This window comes from Heliangelus exortis, chromosome 1 (assembly GCF_036169615.1).
Source record: "Heliangelus exortis chromosome 1, bHelExo1.hap1, whole genome shotgun sequence".
NCBI classification, from domain to species: Eukaryota; Metazoa; Chordata; class Aves; order Apodiformes; family Trochilidae; genus Heliangelus; species Heliangelus exortis.
Window position 1 is genome coordinate 81,256,338 of NC_092422.1, and position 15,704 is coordinate 81,272,041.

Consider the following 15,704-nt stretch of genomic DNA (forward strand, 5'->3'; position numbering starts at 1 on the left):
GGAGGGCAATGTTCTGGATATTGAACAGTCTCAGAGGGGAGATTTTTTTGATTTTATCAAGGACAGTCCCAAAGAAAATGATTCCCATGTAAGGAAAGAAGTCACAGATAAGCTTCAAAGACAATGTATCACTGGAAATCAAAAGTCTTAAACAAGACATTTTGATATGCTCCTGATGTCTAAAGGACTGAAGTTTAGCAAATAGGCTTGCTCTCTAACATTCAGCTATTTGATGTTCTAAATGTCACTCTTCCAGTTTCTTGTTTTGAAACTATCTGTACCTGATCAAGAAACTTGCTCTGACCTCAAGAGAAACTTGTTTCAGAGAAGAATTTTCTCCTTCAAACATGTCTCTAAATGCTATTTCCCTCACTGTGATGAACCCTTTGCTTCTGAGTTGTTACTGCTGCATATTAGTACAGCATCAGCTTGATGAATATGCTTTCATTTGTGGTGGCCAGACCATATGGTCTGTTGTTGGATGAATATTCCTTCACTTTTTTTTTTTTTAAGCGATTTCTAAATAATGTTCAACAACACCCCAACATTGAAACTGAAGATCATTCAGGTGTATAGTTGGTATAAGTTTAGTTTAGGAATGCTTCAAAATAAAGATATCATCTAGAAAAAACAAAAGTCAGGGCTGTCTAATGTGCTTTTCAGACATCTCTGAAAGTACTGAATATGGCTGTCACTAGGAGTCAGCTTTTCTTTTGTGCTTCACATCAAAGGCAATTATGAAAATCATAGGGTTTCTTTTCACAAAGCATACAGTCATTTTTAAATTATGAATGCATGCTCTCTGTACCTACTGAAACTATCATTGTGAGTATTGGGTCTAAAAAAATACCTAAAATGCTATAGGTTTGGGATACTGAATATCTCTGCATACAGTTCAGCTGCAGGGTTCAGCTTTATGCTCTAAACTGCTTAATTCAGAATGATTTTCAGATGAACTTGGGACTAGCACTGTCTCACAAAGACTGAATATCAACATTGTGTTGTGAAAGCAAACTTCTGGTATTCCATGATCTGATAGTCAAGATAGAGCAAAACACAGCAATAAAAATAATTGAACATCACTGCTATAGCTAAAAGCTGATAAAAAATCCCAGACATATTTCACATTAGAACTTCTCCCATACTAATGAAATATGCTCAGTAAAACTGGCAACCACAGTATGACTGGAGCTGGTGATAAAATGGAAGCAGAGAATGCTTTTAAACACAAAGCTGGATGAAATGCAAATTAATGACATGCAAAATTGTAATTAAGATGTAAGAAAACCTATCATAAATGTAGGCTTGTTTACTTCAGAACACTCCTAAGTTTAGCTTTTTAATCACGTTTATCTGTCAGCATACGACTTATAGATCCCAGGGATTCTCAGAAAAAATGGCTAAAAAAGTCCTCCCTGACAGGAATTTTGCTTTAAACACTTTCAAAATCATTCCTTAACTGTTTGGGCAGAGGTAGTTCCAGCAGTAATAGAATGTATATATGTGCATATAATTTGTTGCTTAAGCTTAATATTCCTATCAAATCTGCATTTTTAAACTTTCAAGGGAATTTTCAGTTGAGAGAAGATTTGCCTATGAGTTTCCATCATATTGCTGTTATCTCTATGGTTATACCAGAAACTAAATTATACACAGATTTCCTTAGGGACATTTACAGTCTTCTCTATGGCTATAATCTTATAATCTTTTTACTACTGCTGCTGCTGTTGCTAGCATCTAGCAGCATTTTCAATTGCTTTAACTTTTTCTGTTTTCTATGTTTAGGGGAGGTCAGCCAACAGCATTGCTATTGATGCTATTGATGAAGTCCTAAGCTGAATGCAATTAAGCAGAGTTAAATTAAAGATGAAATGGTAGATAAAAATCACTGATCTAGGAGGACATATGCAGTTCCTGGTTTTCTAATGAGGGTGCAGCTTTTCTGTGCTTCTATATGCAGTAAAATCTGGTATCTTTTTGTCACATTCTTTACAATGCTAAAATGTATGTCAGTTTGCTTATAGAACCTTCAGAATGGCAGATTGCGCATTGAAAAATACTGCTTGAAAACAGAAGTTTAGTATTTTTATTAACTTGAAACATAATACTTTAATTTTTATTTAGAATCATAGAATGGCTTGGGTCAGAAGGGAATTTTCAAAGGTCATCCACTTGAACCCTGCTACAGTGAGCAGGGACATCTTAAGTCAGGTCTTCCTTGTATTTGATTATTTCCTATTTTCAGGTCACAACAGCTAAAACACTGGACCAAACCCAATACATTTCTAAGACCATATACTTGCATCATATACTTCTAAGACTTTAACTTGCATCTCTTTGAGATTATTATGGCCTATTTCCTGCTGCAAAGGTGTCTCCAACTTATGAACAAAGTATTACACCCATGTCTCAACTAGAAATGCCTTGAGCTGTGATTAAAATCTTAACATGATGTTTCATGTTGATGGTTTAATTGAGATGTATGTATGAAGTCATCTGTTCCCAAATCAAACACAATAGTTTTCTAGCTAGTCCTTTAACTTTTAACTCCATGCCTGTAACTTCTCTCTCTATCAGTTTTTCTTAGTATGGTTCATGTAGAATGTCATGACCCTCAAGCATTAAGTTTTACAAAATTTTCTCCAATAATACAACTTTCAAGCAAAAATATATAGCTAACTTTGTGAAAAACACAGCACAGAAAAATGTATCTTAGTCCTTTTGCTCCTGGGTTAGCTCTGCGGTAGTGAACAGAAAAAGCATCTTGAAAAGGAAAAATAGGAGTCAGGTACATATTGAAATTCAAAAGGCAATCTAGATATCTAAAGCTTTTTTTTCTACTTAAATGTTAAAATAAGAAAAAATTCTAGCAGATGTCTAGATAAATACAAAATACCCAAATAAGACTGAACTATTGTGGGTTTAGATATTCAGATTTTCTTTATAGCTGTTATTTATTTTAAGAGAATGCAAATGTGAATGTTAATCCCCATACAGTAATTTACCATACAAAGTAACATATTAGCATGTAAGCTCACATCGTGAAGCAAGGAGAAGAGAAAAATAAGACTCACACTAACAACTTTGCACATATTTACAGCAACCAGCACTCTTAGTAATTTATTGCTGTGTTGAGTTTGTGCCCTCCTCAACCCTCCAACCTAACACATACAGCATTCATACAAACATTGGCCCTGATGGAGAAAAAAGAGGGAGGATCTAGACACAGAATGAGAAGGTGTTAGGTAGCAAAGTTTGACCTCTACGTACTACTCTACTCAGTAGGCTCTAAACTCCCATTTGGTGTCTGTGCTGGGCTGGTTATATAAGGAGTGCTACTTGATAATGACAGTCTGTTGTGTTTTACCATAATCTCATTTCTGAGCTCAATTGCCATGGAAAAAAAAACCCATGAATGCTTGTCTCATCAAAACTATTTGTATGAAAAGCAATTTATTCAGAGATGTTGTGATGCATTTTTTTTACGGTTTGTTTTTCTTGAATTATCTAGCCATAGATTTCCTGATATAAAAATGTATGTGATGAATGCTTGAAATTCAAAGCAAATATGTAGCATGCAAGAGGCTGCCAGGCCTATACATCATATTTGAAATTGTAATTTATCTCATAAACTTCAACCTTTAAAACAGAAAACAAGAAGTAAGCAAAATGAACACAGATGATTCGATCATTCTTAACCCATTGGTTGGAATCTTTACTTAAGTCTACTATAATCTTACTGACATTTATTCAGTTCTCAGTTAATTAATTTCATGTTTCCCAAAGAATCTATGACCATTAAGCATGATAGACAGACAAATTAATTGTTGGGATGGAAGGCCTAAAGATAAGGACATCACAGAACTGATATGCAACACAGAACTGATTGCAGCTATTGTCAGACAAGAAGAAACCAACAACAGAAATAACTGAGATTCAATAAGGAGAAAAATGGGTCAAATAATCCATAGTTGTAATTCAGTAAGTGAAAACTAAACAAATCACTCAGGACTAGAAATGTGCCAAGATAGGTGGAGAATATTTTGAAAAATAGGAACTCATTGCAGTCTGTAGAAGAACTTGCATCTTAGAAGGTCAGAGGAAAAATAAACACAAGAGAGATTCAGCAGCTTCAGTGGGTTAATTTTGGAAAAAAAAGTCAATCCAGGAAAAAAGCTGACCTTGCCCTGACAGACAGACCACTTTGAGAAACAGAAGCAGCACAGCTGCTATGTCAGATTATTGCATTCTCAGTCTTCTCTTGATTGTTGCATTGCCCTAGGTGCCAACACCAGAGCATTACACAGCCTACCAAAGTCTGTGCATCCACAGCAAATAACAGCCACTGATGTAACTCATATGTGTCATATATGTCCATCTCCATGACATTTGCATGAAATACATCTTAAAATGCATAAACATTAAATATAGTCCTGCTGTACAGTAACTGAGAAGATCATGAAGAAGAAGAAAAAAAAGCACGGTAGGTATCACTTTAATGCTGACTGTCTCATTATCTGGGTGAATTTTTTTCTCCTGCATGGAATGGGGAAACAGTTTGCCTGCTTATTTGCAAAGCAAGCTGCATCAGAAAAGACACTGAATCAAGAGCAGTGAAGACGATGGATGTGGAAAGCACTGTTTTGAAGCAGCTGTCAGTCTTCAGAGGAAACAAAGGAATTATGAGACTTCTTGGTGTAACAAGAATATATAAAAAAAATCTGAGATATTGTTTCCCACTCCCCCGATTTCATTGGACAGTCATCAGAAGCTGTCTTCTCTTTGTCTGTCATCTAAATTAAGTATGTAATTGATCTTTAAAAAAAGAAAAGTCTGACAGGCAAATCTTTCTATTTTTCCTCTTAATATGTCTAATCTTTTCAAGTTCAAAGCATTCCAGTGGAAATGAAACATAATTCCTATTTTTGAATCCTGCTCATTAAGCACACAATGTTTAAAACATGGGCTTGAAGTATAATGGCAATAAACTTTAGCTATCAGGAGCAGCTGTAAAAACTAGTTTTTAATGGAAGGTTTGGCATATACTGTATAAAATAGGGCCATATTGTATCTATGTCATTCAGCTTTGCAAAACTTATATTGTCTATGTTAATTTTTAAATTTTTGATAATTTGTTACACAGTCAAGCTACTTTTCACAATTGGAAGTAAAACAAAGCAAATAGAAATGAATTAAAAAGTAAAATTCAAGCAAAAATCACATTCAGCTTACAACACAGGTAGTGATTTCACCTACAACTATAATATGAGGTTATGTAATTGTATTCCATAAATCTACAAGAGCAGTGCAGTATAAAAAGTTTACTTTTCACATTAATTCCTATAGAAATCATTCATTTATTACTCTCCTAGCCCCAGAGTTGGAAAATGAGTAGCTGGGTATAATGACTTTAAAATGTTGATACATTTATTTTAATTAGGAAAATAGGGAAGTTAGATCCCATCTCAAATTCTGCTATCCATCTCATTACTAAACTGAACAATTAACATTACCTGCGTAACACATTTTAAGATTTAACTTGCACTAATTAATCTCTCTGTAATGCTTAACTCTATACACTGGCCAAAATTTTTATACTGAATGAATTTGACAACAAAGCTTAAGGAATTTACTGTCTACTCAAAGAGGAACACTGTCCTGTCAAGGGGACCAAGTTCTGTTAGTGGTGTGTAGGTGTCTGAGGAAGGTGCTCTCTGCCCCCTACAGCAGACACAGAAAGCACCCTAACCATCCCTTGGTTACTGCCCCTGCTGAGAGCCTACAGCCCTGCCCCCAGTCTCTGCACCAGCTTGGATATGATAAAATTGCTGCTAAGCACTTGTAATTCATTTCAAAACAAATTAAATCCCCTTCAGTTACTTTACATGTGAGGGCAGTAACTCCCTGCTGACAGATGGTAAGGAAGAGCAGACCCACTGAATCTTCCTGGAGTGCTCCTGCTCAGTCAGCGGGAACACATCTGTTTATGACCTCCACTTCCATTTTAAAGGTAGTTAAAGGCTCAAGATTTCTCATTTATTTACACTCCGAGTTTAAATTTTTGTGACAAGTTTTGGAACCAAGGCTTCACAGCCCTACAAACGATAAACAAAAACTGCCCTTGGAAAAACCTCTAAGAAATACCAGATATTTAATATAGGCTTTTACATTAGACAGCATAATTTACATCATGCAAAGGAAAGACTGAAAAGTATTATAGTTTTTCTTCACAATAGTTTCAATTTTGGAATGGAGAGATCAGAACTGAAAGACAGAAAAACATTGTAATAGCTGTGCTTTTAAGAAGCCAAAATAATATCTTTTTGGTGCTTGGTAGACAAGTTAGCTGTCAGCCATACAGATGGTTTTCATGGCTTGCTCACATCCCCAGTCACTACATATACATAATCATACATTATTTATTTATGGTTCTCCATCTCTCTCTCTGCTCCATCTGACAAATATTTCCTACTTGCTTTTGCATCCCTTACTTACCTACATTCTGCAGTAAAACAATTAACCCGAGTGATTTTACCAGAACAGCAATTCTTAGCTTCTTTTTCTCTTCATAGAATTTAATTCAGATAGATACATTTATCTTCTCTCCAATTTGAACAAAAATAAAGGAATCATGACTTTAATCTGTTTGCTTTTACTGTGAAAACTCTGGGCTCTTAGGTTGTTTTTTTTTTTTTTGGATGTTGAAATTCTGCATGGTTAAACAACAATTAAAATGGAGATTAAAAATTAAGACAACAAAGAAGTATGTTTATAGAAACTGGCCCACCAGATCTCCAGTGTGAAGTACAGAAAGACTGCAGAATCAATAACTAACAAAAATATATGTCAAAAGCTGATACATTCAATGCAAGCCAAATAACTCACTGGAAACTATATTGTGGAAAACAGTAAGAAAGTGCAGAAGCACAGTCCTCAGAGTTAGCTCAATGCATAGATAATTTATATGGCTATGCTCATATGGATCTTCTCAAGGAGTCAAATCTATACTCCTGAGAATCCAGCTTTGTCCTCAGCAGGACAAAGTTCAGTGAACTGCAATAATCTGTATAAGAAAATAAGCTTGGCTGGGAAATAACTTGGAAGGCTCCCTTTGTGGGAAGTACTGAGATGAAAGGCTACTGTATTTTTGCAGCAGCCTTTTAAATCCTTCAAAAGAATGGGCACAGCAAGAGGGTAAGAAGACAGACACTATTAACTGGCAAGTCAGTTATACAAAGGAAGAATAATGTCAAAGATTAATACAGCTGCAGAAATAAAAACTACTAAATTTTGACACATCACGATGGTAGGAATACTGAAATTTTTTAGTAAGGAAGTATGTTGCAGACTTCAGTCTAACTCCTCCTTGGACACTGTTGCTGAGAACTTAATGTTCCCTCACACCCCTTGAGGATGGACAGCAAAGAGGGATTGATTTATGCATTATAACCAAATGCTTCTGGTGTTGCAAAACCCAAACCAGACATTTGATTTCGCTATCTAGGGCTGCTGCATAGCTCTTCTATCTGGGTGACTGGAAGATAAGAACGTGCTTGTGTATGCATGTACACACAAGATCCCTTTCATCAAGGGGTGAGCTAAGATGTGATCTAACCTGAATTACAACATCAAAATCTGCAGGCTCCCTACCTTCACTATCTGCCTTTTTTAGAATTCTTTTAGAGAGATTTTTTTCATCTTTTGATGAGTATTCAGTAGTCTTCACACTGTGTAATTTTTTTCATTTGCTTTACAGATTTCTGACATACAGTAATTGCCTGTTTTGTTTCCTAAAAACTTAAATTTAGAAATTCTAATACATCTAAAACATTATTAAAGAGCACAGACATGCCTGTACCTGCTTCTGCCTTTGCATTTTCTGGGTTGCACTCCAGTAAGATTAGGATCAAGGCATTCAAAGAACAGGAGTGATTAAGCTGAAACCTTTTTTTATATATATATTACCCTCCTTTTTAATCTAATAAACCTTTAAATCCTGCACTAGAGACAAGGAGTATACAGAGAGAGAAAAGGAAGAGTAAAAAAAATAAAATAAAAAAAAAAAAAGAAGTCAGATAAAATGTCTTTTAAACAATTCTACACATTTTAAATCAGCTCTGGGTTACTGCTCAGTATCCAGGCAGAATGTCCACTTGCTGCTTTGGAAACCAAGATACTTCTCCTGTCTGGAAACACTAATATTGATTCCTGAGTTTACTGAGAAAAAGAGAGAAGCACATGAAAAAGAGGTAGGAAATCCACCAGAATGCAGCAGCTAGTGCAAGGCTGGTAGACAACAATTTTCATGAGGGTGAGAGTAGGCCAAGAAACCACAAAATGGCAGCAATTGGGAGTAGCTGAAAAAGATTCCACGCTGTTGATAATTATATTTTCTACAGCCATGCTTTCTACACCAATACAATTTGGGAAAAATAATTGGTGTGAATAGTGTCAAAAGGAAATTATAGAAGTGATAGCTTTAGAGGCAACTAGTTGCTATAGATTAATCAACAGCACAGAAGTGGAACTTTGACCAACAAAATCACAAAGCTTGAAGATACCTACCAGTTATTAACTATTGCTGCTTAAGATTTAGCAGTTAAGTGTCTCCTTATTTATGGATTTCTCAAGCACTATGTCATTGCAAATGTGAAAATGATGAGATAAAACAGTCAGGCAATAAGGGAAAATGAGATAACATGAAACACAGTAAAATGTGTAGTAAATGTGGTTAACATGGGAGGCAATATTCTATACTGATCACCAAAAAAAAAAAAGTGAATATTAAAAGAATGCTACCTATAGCTGCTCAGTCGTCATAGAAGGTCTTTTAGAACACAAATAATTGCCAGAAAAGTAATCGAAGAATAAAGAATATGCTAAGTTTGGAAGCCAAAATGGTACAGAAAACAATTTAATTGAGTGTAAGTATGAAAGAGGGATGACAATAAAGGAGAAGAAAAACAACTGAGGACAGTTGGAGAAGGGGAATAGATGTAACAGCTCACTAAGACTTCTTAAAACATGACTGGTTTCTTTTACAACTCAAGGGCAGCAAGCTCTTCTATAAAAGATGTGGCTAAATCTAAGTTTTAATTAAACTAGTAATGTTACAACTGTTTATGGCTATGAAGATACTTTCTACAGTGAATGGTATGACACAAACTTGTTCCTTTGAATGTGCAAATGGCCTAGAATGGAGATGAAACAAAGTTAACACCAAAAAGGAGGAAGAAAAAAGCAAGAGCACCACTGACCATATCAGCAAAATGAGTCAGCAGTTACCCCTGGCTGTTGGATGTCAGCAGCACAGGGAGAGGTGGGAAGCACACCATGAAATGTGTTTTGTGGCTACAGCGAGAGTCACTGAGGCATCTCTTCCCATAAAGGCAAGTCAGTCAATGGAAAAGAGAAAAAAAGCAATCTTTTTCCTCAGAATAGTGCCATGTACTGGCTCTGATGTGCCAGTGCCTCAGCCTGCATTTGTCTCTTGTAGATTTCCTTCTCCTCCTTGACAGAGCTCTCCAGCTTCCTTGTGGCTGTTTAGTTACCACAGCGAAAACGCAAACAGAAAGTCTTCAAATTCAGCGCAACCATAAACCAACATAGCCAGGTACACCTGTACCTCTGCATTGCACTACAGACTTAGTTTTCTTCATGTGTGACTCAAATGCTTGTTCTGAGACTGCTCTAGCAGTTCACCTTGCAGTGGAAGTTGTGACTCAATTGCCACTGCAAGAGACATCAGTAACCAGATGGCCTCAGTGACACTAGTCAAGAGTTTGCAAAGTGCTTTGGGAATATAAGGAGGAACCATGTGAATATATGTATTAAATAACCATGCTTCAGTTACTTGCACTACAGTCTTTATTGCAGGGACTGCATCACCTTTTTCCTTCAGAAGTTATGCATAAATAGCTCAAAGCACATATTGTTCATAATAAAAAAACTAAGATAAAAACAAAAAAAATGTATTAAAACTTCTTAGTTTCTCTGTAGTTGCTCTGTTTAAGGCATTAGCAGCAGGTATTTCCAAATTATTGATTTTTAAAAATTTTCCTCATTTGTTCTGAATGTAAATCTCAAAACAAAGTAGCTTAATTTGGGAACTAATACCTAGAAGAATAGTCCACAGGGATTAATTTGTCCCTTGTCATTCCTTAGCTACAGTCTTTACTAAGTGCACTCCCTAAAGGGATTCATAGTATAAATTATACACATAACTGTTAAAAAAACCTCATAGTATCACATTCACAATTGCAATTTGGAATGGTTTTTTTTTCTTTGCTTTTGCAAAAACCTGCCATGCTTTGGTGGGAAAAGGTACAAATTAAACTGCAATCCAGATACCCCAAAGCTTTACTTAGTTTACGTGTGATTTACAGTAGGATAAAACCTAATGAGTTACAAATCAGTGCATTTTACCATGTTTTCAAATAACTGGCCCAATGCTGTGAAAGTTGGTGCACCTCACTCCTTTTTGTTCTTCTCATTTAGACACCATAGGAGCAGTTCACAGTAACCTTAGGAAGTCTAAGAAAATCAACTCTCCTCATAAATGGCAAATGTAGATACCTGGAATGAATTACTATTTGTACTCACTTGATATAATACGGCACTTTGTTTGGTGAGATTGCTCTCTCCCAGGGGCCTTGGACAGAAGCTGTTAACAACAAACAAATAAATAAATAACTGCACACATACATCATACATACAAACTTACCTAGAAGAGAAAAAGAGAGGTCAAGTTCAAAGCAAACAGGAAAGACAACGTTCATCTCTAGAATGACAATTTTACACTTGGTCACACTGATACAGGTCTGTTTGCTCAGTTGCCCGTGAAGGCAGGAAGGATAAACCTCGTGTTCTGAAATTTCTGTCCTAATCTGAGAGAAATTGAACTCACTCAGCAGCAAAGATTAATAATAATAATAAAAAATACCACAACCCACCTTCTTGACTTCTAAGCTTACAGAACAAATACAAAGCAGATCAAGAAACCCATCTTTCTGGCATGCTCTTTTATAGTGTTCTGCCTGCTAATATGTTTGACTGGGTTTTCCACAATTTCTTAGTTGTGTGGTCAGTGCTTTCCATCTTTCCAGGAATAAAACCGGGCACTTGTTTACATTTTCTTTTCAGTGAAGTTACAGTGAGCGACCACCTAAGTATTTTGTTTTTTCTCCTATTGACTTATCCTAAATGGAAACCAATTTTATTTTATTTTCTCCACAGTACTAATTGTGTTTTATTGACTTCCAATAGCAGCAAATAATGGAGAAACTGACAGTGTGACCAGAAGAAATAGAAAAGAAATTACATTACTTTTTCTAGGCTATCACAGTGTTAAATGTAAACAGCAACTTACAATATAATGACAATATTTTGTGAAAACGTTTTATATAAAGCTCATTGTAAGAAATACAAATTCAGACAATTTTAAGATGTTTTAAGGCAGAGATATCATATAATTTAGGTTATAATTAGAAAGATACTTTTTATTATCTGTCAAAATCAGTAGAAGCAAGAATTTTCCTTTTTTTGATTTAGGGATTTCTTTATGTGCAAAGTGATCTAGCTGGGGAAAAAAGAACACCTATATGCCTTAGCCAGTCTAACCCTTCTTTTTAGTGACCCCTGCTGCTCACAACAGAAACTAATTGTTAAAGAGACTTAACTAGCAATTAACTGCTTGATCACTTGGCTCCAAATATTTTCCTTCCCTCTCTCATTCAACATAGCTACTTTAAAAACCCCGCTCCCAAGCTGCAGGTATTTTAACAAATTCAACAAGTCACAATCCATCCAAATGAAAATGACCAATGTACATATTTGATATATTTTGTAGGAGAATTGTTAACCAGGTTCACAGAAGTCAATGAGGAGAATGGAAGACACTTCCCCTCTCTCCTGCCTGCAAACAGAAGTGCAGACAAGAGCTGGAGGAAAGAGATTTGAAATGTGCTTATAAAAATGCTTGTATAGGGAAGTCTTGCTAATTTCACATGAATTGTGAAGAAAGGCTGAAAGGAGACCCAGGATCCCACAGGGGAGAGTAGAATAAATTTGAGAACAGCAGCAGAGACAGTTGGAGCCATTCTAGATGGCCTGAAAAGTAGAAGGAAAAGCAGCTGGGAAGAGGATGCGGGCCTGAAGGCAGGACAATGGGTTTCATACATTTTGGGCAATGCTGAGAAGCCAGGGAAATGAAGGAATGTGTTTGAAAGAAATATGGATTTGATAATCCTGTTTCAGATTGCTGGTGGCCAAGGAGTTATAAAAAGCCTCCCACAGCATCTCCATAAATCCTGCTGATGTCTTCAGCTTCCAGATCACAGAATGGAATGGTAGCTAATGTAACCATCTGAGCTGATAGGCAATATAACTGAGTCTATTGCTTTCCTATTATTTACATGGTTTTCCAATCTTTAAAAAGAAAAGTGAAATTAAATTTCACAGGTTTGAACAATGAAAATGGGTAACTCTCAAAAATGTGCAAGAAACACAGGTTTTGAATTACAGTGTTAGATTCCATGGAAATACAGCACACTGATGCCATTGATGGCTGTGTCAAGACCCACAGAAACTTCTATGTTTCCAGAAGCTTCCCAATGCCACTTGTAATGGGAAATATAAAATCCATCTAATGCTCATTTTCTTAGATATCATACTACTGTAAAATGGGAAAAAAGGCCAGCATCTACTTGTTTTATAAAGAAATACTGCATGAAACACAAAAAAGTGATATAGTCCGTATCCATTCACCTATCCCAAGTTGCAGGTACTTCATATTGCTAAATTCTGTTGCACTCTTGAGCTCTTAAAAATAAAAATTCTCTAAGTGGCTCATCAAAGGAGGTCATAAAATGACCTAATAAAATTGGTAGTAATTTTAATGAAAGTTGAATTAGATAAATAGAAAAAAAAAAATCTTCAGTAAATATACCATGACTCAAATAGCAAAGAATAACAGAAAAATTCTAACATATATATATATATATATCAACTATGCCTATTTTATCATAGTCCTGGAGTTTGAGGGCACAGGAATGTTGTAAACAACACAACAGGCACCTTATGAAAACAGGGCATAAGATTAAATGCAACAAAGTTAAACCTAGCAGTGTAAAAAATCTTTTCATTTAGCCTTCACAATGGAGTGTTACTCCAAAAAATATAAAATACTAGAGGAAAGCTAAAAAAAAACAAAACCCATTTGTTTACTTGCAAATTATTTAGTATTACAGAATATAGGACTGTCTGCCAACCAAGGATAAAATACTGATATTAATTACGCTGCTATAAAAAAAAAAAAATAAGACTGCCATTTTCCTGATCACTACCCCATAAAACCTATTTTCTTTGCAATCAGTACTATATAGCATTTTTTAATTGATGACAAAGGAAAGCCAAAGAGAGAGACATTTATAATGGATTTTTTAACTACCATTCTAAGTTTGTTTTTTTTTTTTAATCAAAAAGCCTTTTTTCACAAACAATATATTAATTACAAGGAAAAATTGCTTACTTCCAGGTGAAGAGAGAACATGATCTGAAAATTGACTTTATAATTTTATCCATAATTCGTATCCCAATGTATCACAGTGGAAAGGCTCACTTAGCACAGAAATGCCAGAAAGGGGAAAATATAGGTATAAAGATGGAATTCCATAAATCCTATTTCATTGTGAAACAAATATATTACTAAGTTTTATGGAGAGAATCTGAGTTTTTCCTGAGGAAAAAAAAAATATAATGGAACAGAGAAAAACTGCTGATCACATGACCTAATGACATAATTTCACTGTAAAATTAATTCTACCAATTCTGTTCTAAAAGGAAGAATGAAGAAATTCTCTTAAAAATCTTTAACAGTCTGGCAAAGGCCTAGCACTACCAGAAGTTGTATGATGACAATATTCTAAACAGGGAAAAAATGGATGGAAGACCATTATCCCCTAACTTTAAGCCTAATTAAAACCTAATTGGCCTATCACACAAGTCTTGAGGTTGAATTGGTGCCCAGTGCTGCTGCAAATGCACTTGGATAATAATAAAGGCAACACCTCTGAAGGGAACTTTTTTGCTGGTACTTCAGTAGCTTTATTTTTTCTTTCTCCCTCAGAAGCACATGCAGTAATTTTGCATTTATATGAAAGTAGGAAAGAAGTATTCTAGCAATCAGGCTCCTCTAGCTAATATGAGCATATTTAAATGCCATAATAAAATCCCTTTGTTTCAAGAGACTTTCAGACTAAGGCTGATTTTTTTTGTGACCACATAGTCTCTCTCTGCATATTACTACCTGACAATATTTTCTATTCAAAACGTTCTGTGTACTATCTAAAAATATTAAATCATATATCAAAAAACCATGGATGAATTGAAATAGTCCTCACTGTTGGTATGTTAAAAGATATCCAGAAGATATAATGTATGCAGAGAGAAATAAGAGAATTATTAAAAGGAATTAAAAGGAATTATCAAAAGAGAGTATAGCTATTAGCACTGGAAAATAACCTCTCAAGTGGATGGTATAAAGTGCCTTAACAGTCTTAGGCTGATGTCTTAATTAGTAGAACTTGCCCTTTTAATGACATCTGCCTGTGAAAGAATGAACTAATCTTTGCTTTGCATAACAATCTGAACACTCACACAGAAGGTGGGAGATGTGAGTACCTGACTTCTCTCCCAGTTTGAAGGAATTCAGACACACATCCCAAGTTCTCAGCAGAGTGGCCCAAGTAACTGAAGAAAAACACAAAAGCACAGAAAGAAGAAAAAGAAAACCAGACCTGAACCCTAACAGCTCTGGGCTTATCCAAAGAAGGAGAGACCTAGGTTACATAAGCCCACTCCTGTGATCATATTTTTTATTTTTCATTAATACTTGTCTGACATAAAATACAGCAGATGCACTCTGACATGCTGCTTCCAGCATCTGTAACCTTTCTGTTTCTGAGTGAAAGCTGCTCATTGCCTCATTTCATGCTGAAGTCAGTGCTATTCCTACTTAGAAGTCCAAAACTCAAACGCATAGTTAGAATCACCAGTTAAAATCTAGTTCCTAGCACATAGGATGACCATGAGCCAGCAATGTGCCCTTGTGGCCAAGAAGGCCAATGGCATCCTGGGGTGCATTAGAAAGGGTGTGGTTAGTAGGTCAAGAGAGGTTCTCCTCCCCCTCTATTCTGCATTGGTGAGGCCGCACCTGGAGTATTGTGTCCAGTTCTGGGCCCCTCAGTTCAAGAAGGACAGGGAAGTGCTTGAAAGAGTCCAGCGCAGAGCTACTAAGATGATTAAGGGAGTGGAGCATCTCCCTTATGAGGAAAGGCTGAGGGAGCTGGGTCTCTTTAGTTTGGAGAAAAGGAGACTGAGGGGTGACCTCATCAATGTTTTCAAATATGTAAGGGGTGAGTGTCAGGGAGATGGAGTTAGGCTTTTCTCAGTGGTGACCAGTGATAGGACAAGGGGTAATGGGTGTAAGTTGGAGCATAGGAGGTTCAAGTTGAATATCAGAAAAAATTTTTTTACTGTAAGGGTGACGGAGCCCTGGAACAGGCTGCCCAGGGGGGTTGTGGAGTCTCCTTCACTGGAGACATTCAAAACCCGCCTGGACACGTTCCTAGGCGATGTACTCTAGGGGGCCCTGCTCTGGCAGGGGGGGTTGGACTAGATGATCTTTCGAGGTCCCTTCCAACCCC

General features: G+C 36.1%; 1 protein-coding gene across 20 annotated transcripts in view; it reads right to left on the minus strand.

Annotated features, from left to right (window-relative positions):
• Window positions 1-15,704, minus strand: part of DMD (dystrophin) — a 1,120,784-nt gene that overhangs the window by 102,361 nt on the left and 1,002,719 nt on the right. For all 20 annotated transcript variants that reach the window (XM_071750505.1, XM_071750583.1, XM_071750574.1 and 17 more), the window contains one exon: window positions 10,603-10,663. In XM_071750505.1, coding sequence (XP_071606606.1) covers window positions 10,603-10,663 — 61 coding nt within the window. The remainder of the gene's footprint in view (window positions 1-10,602; window positions 10,664-15,704) is intronic.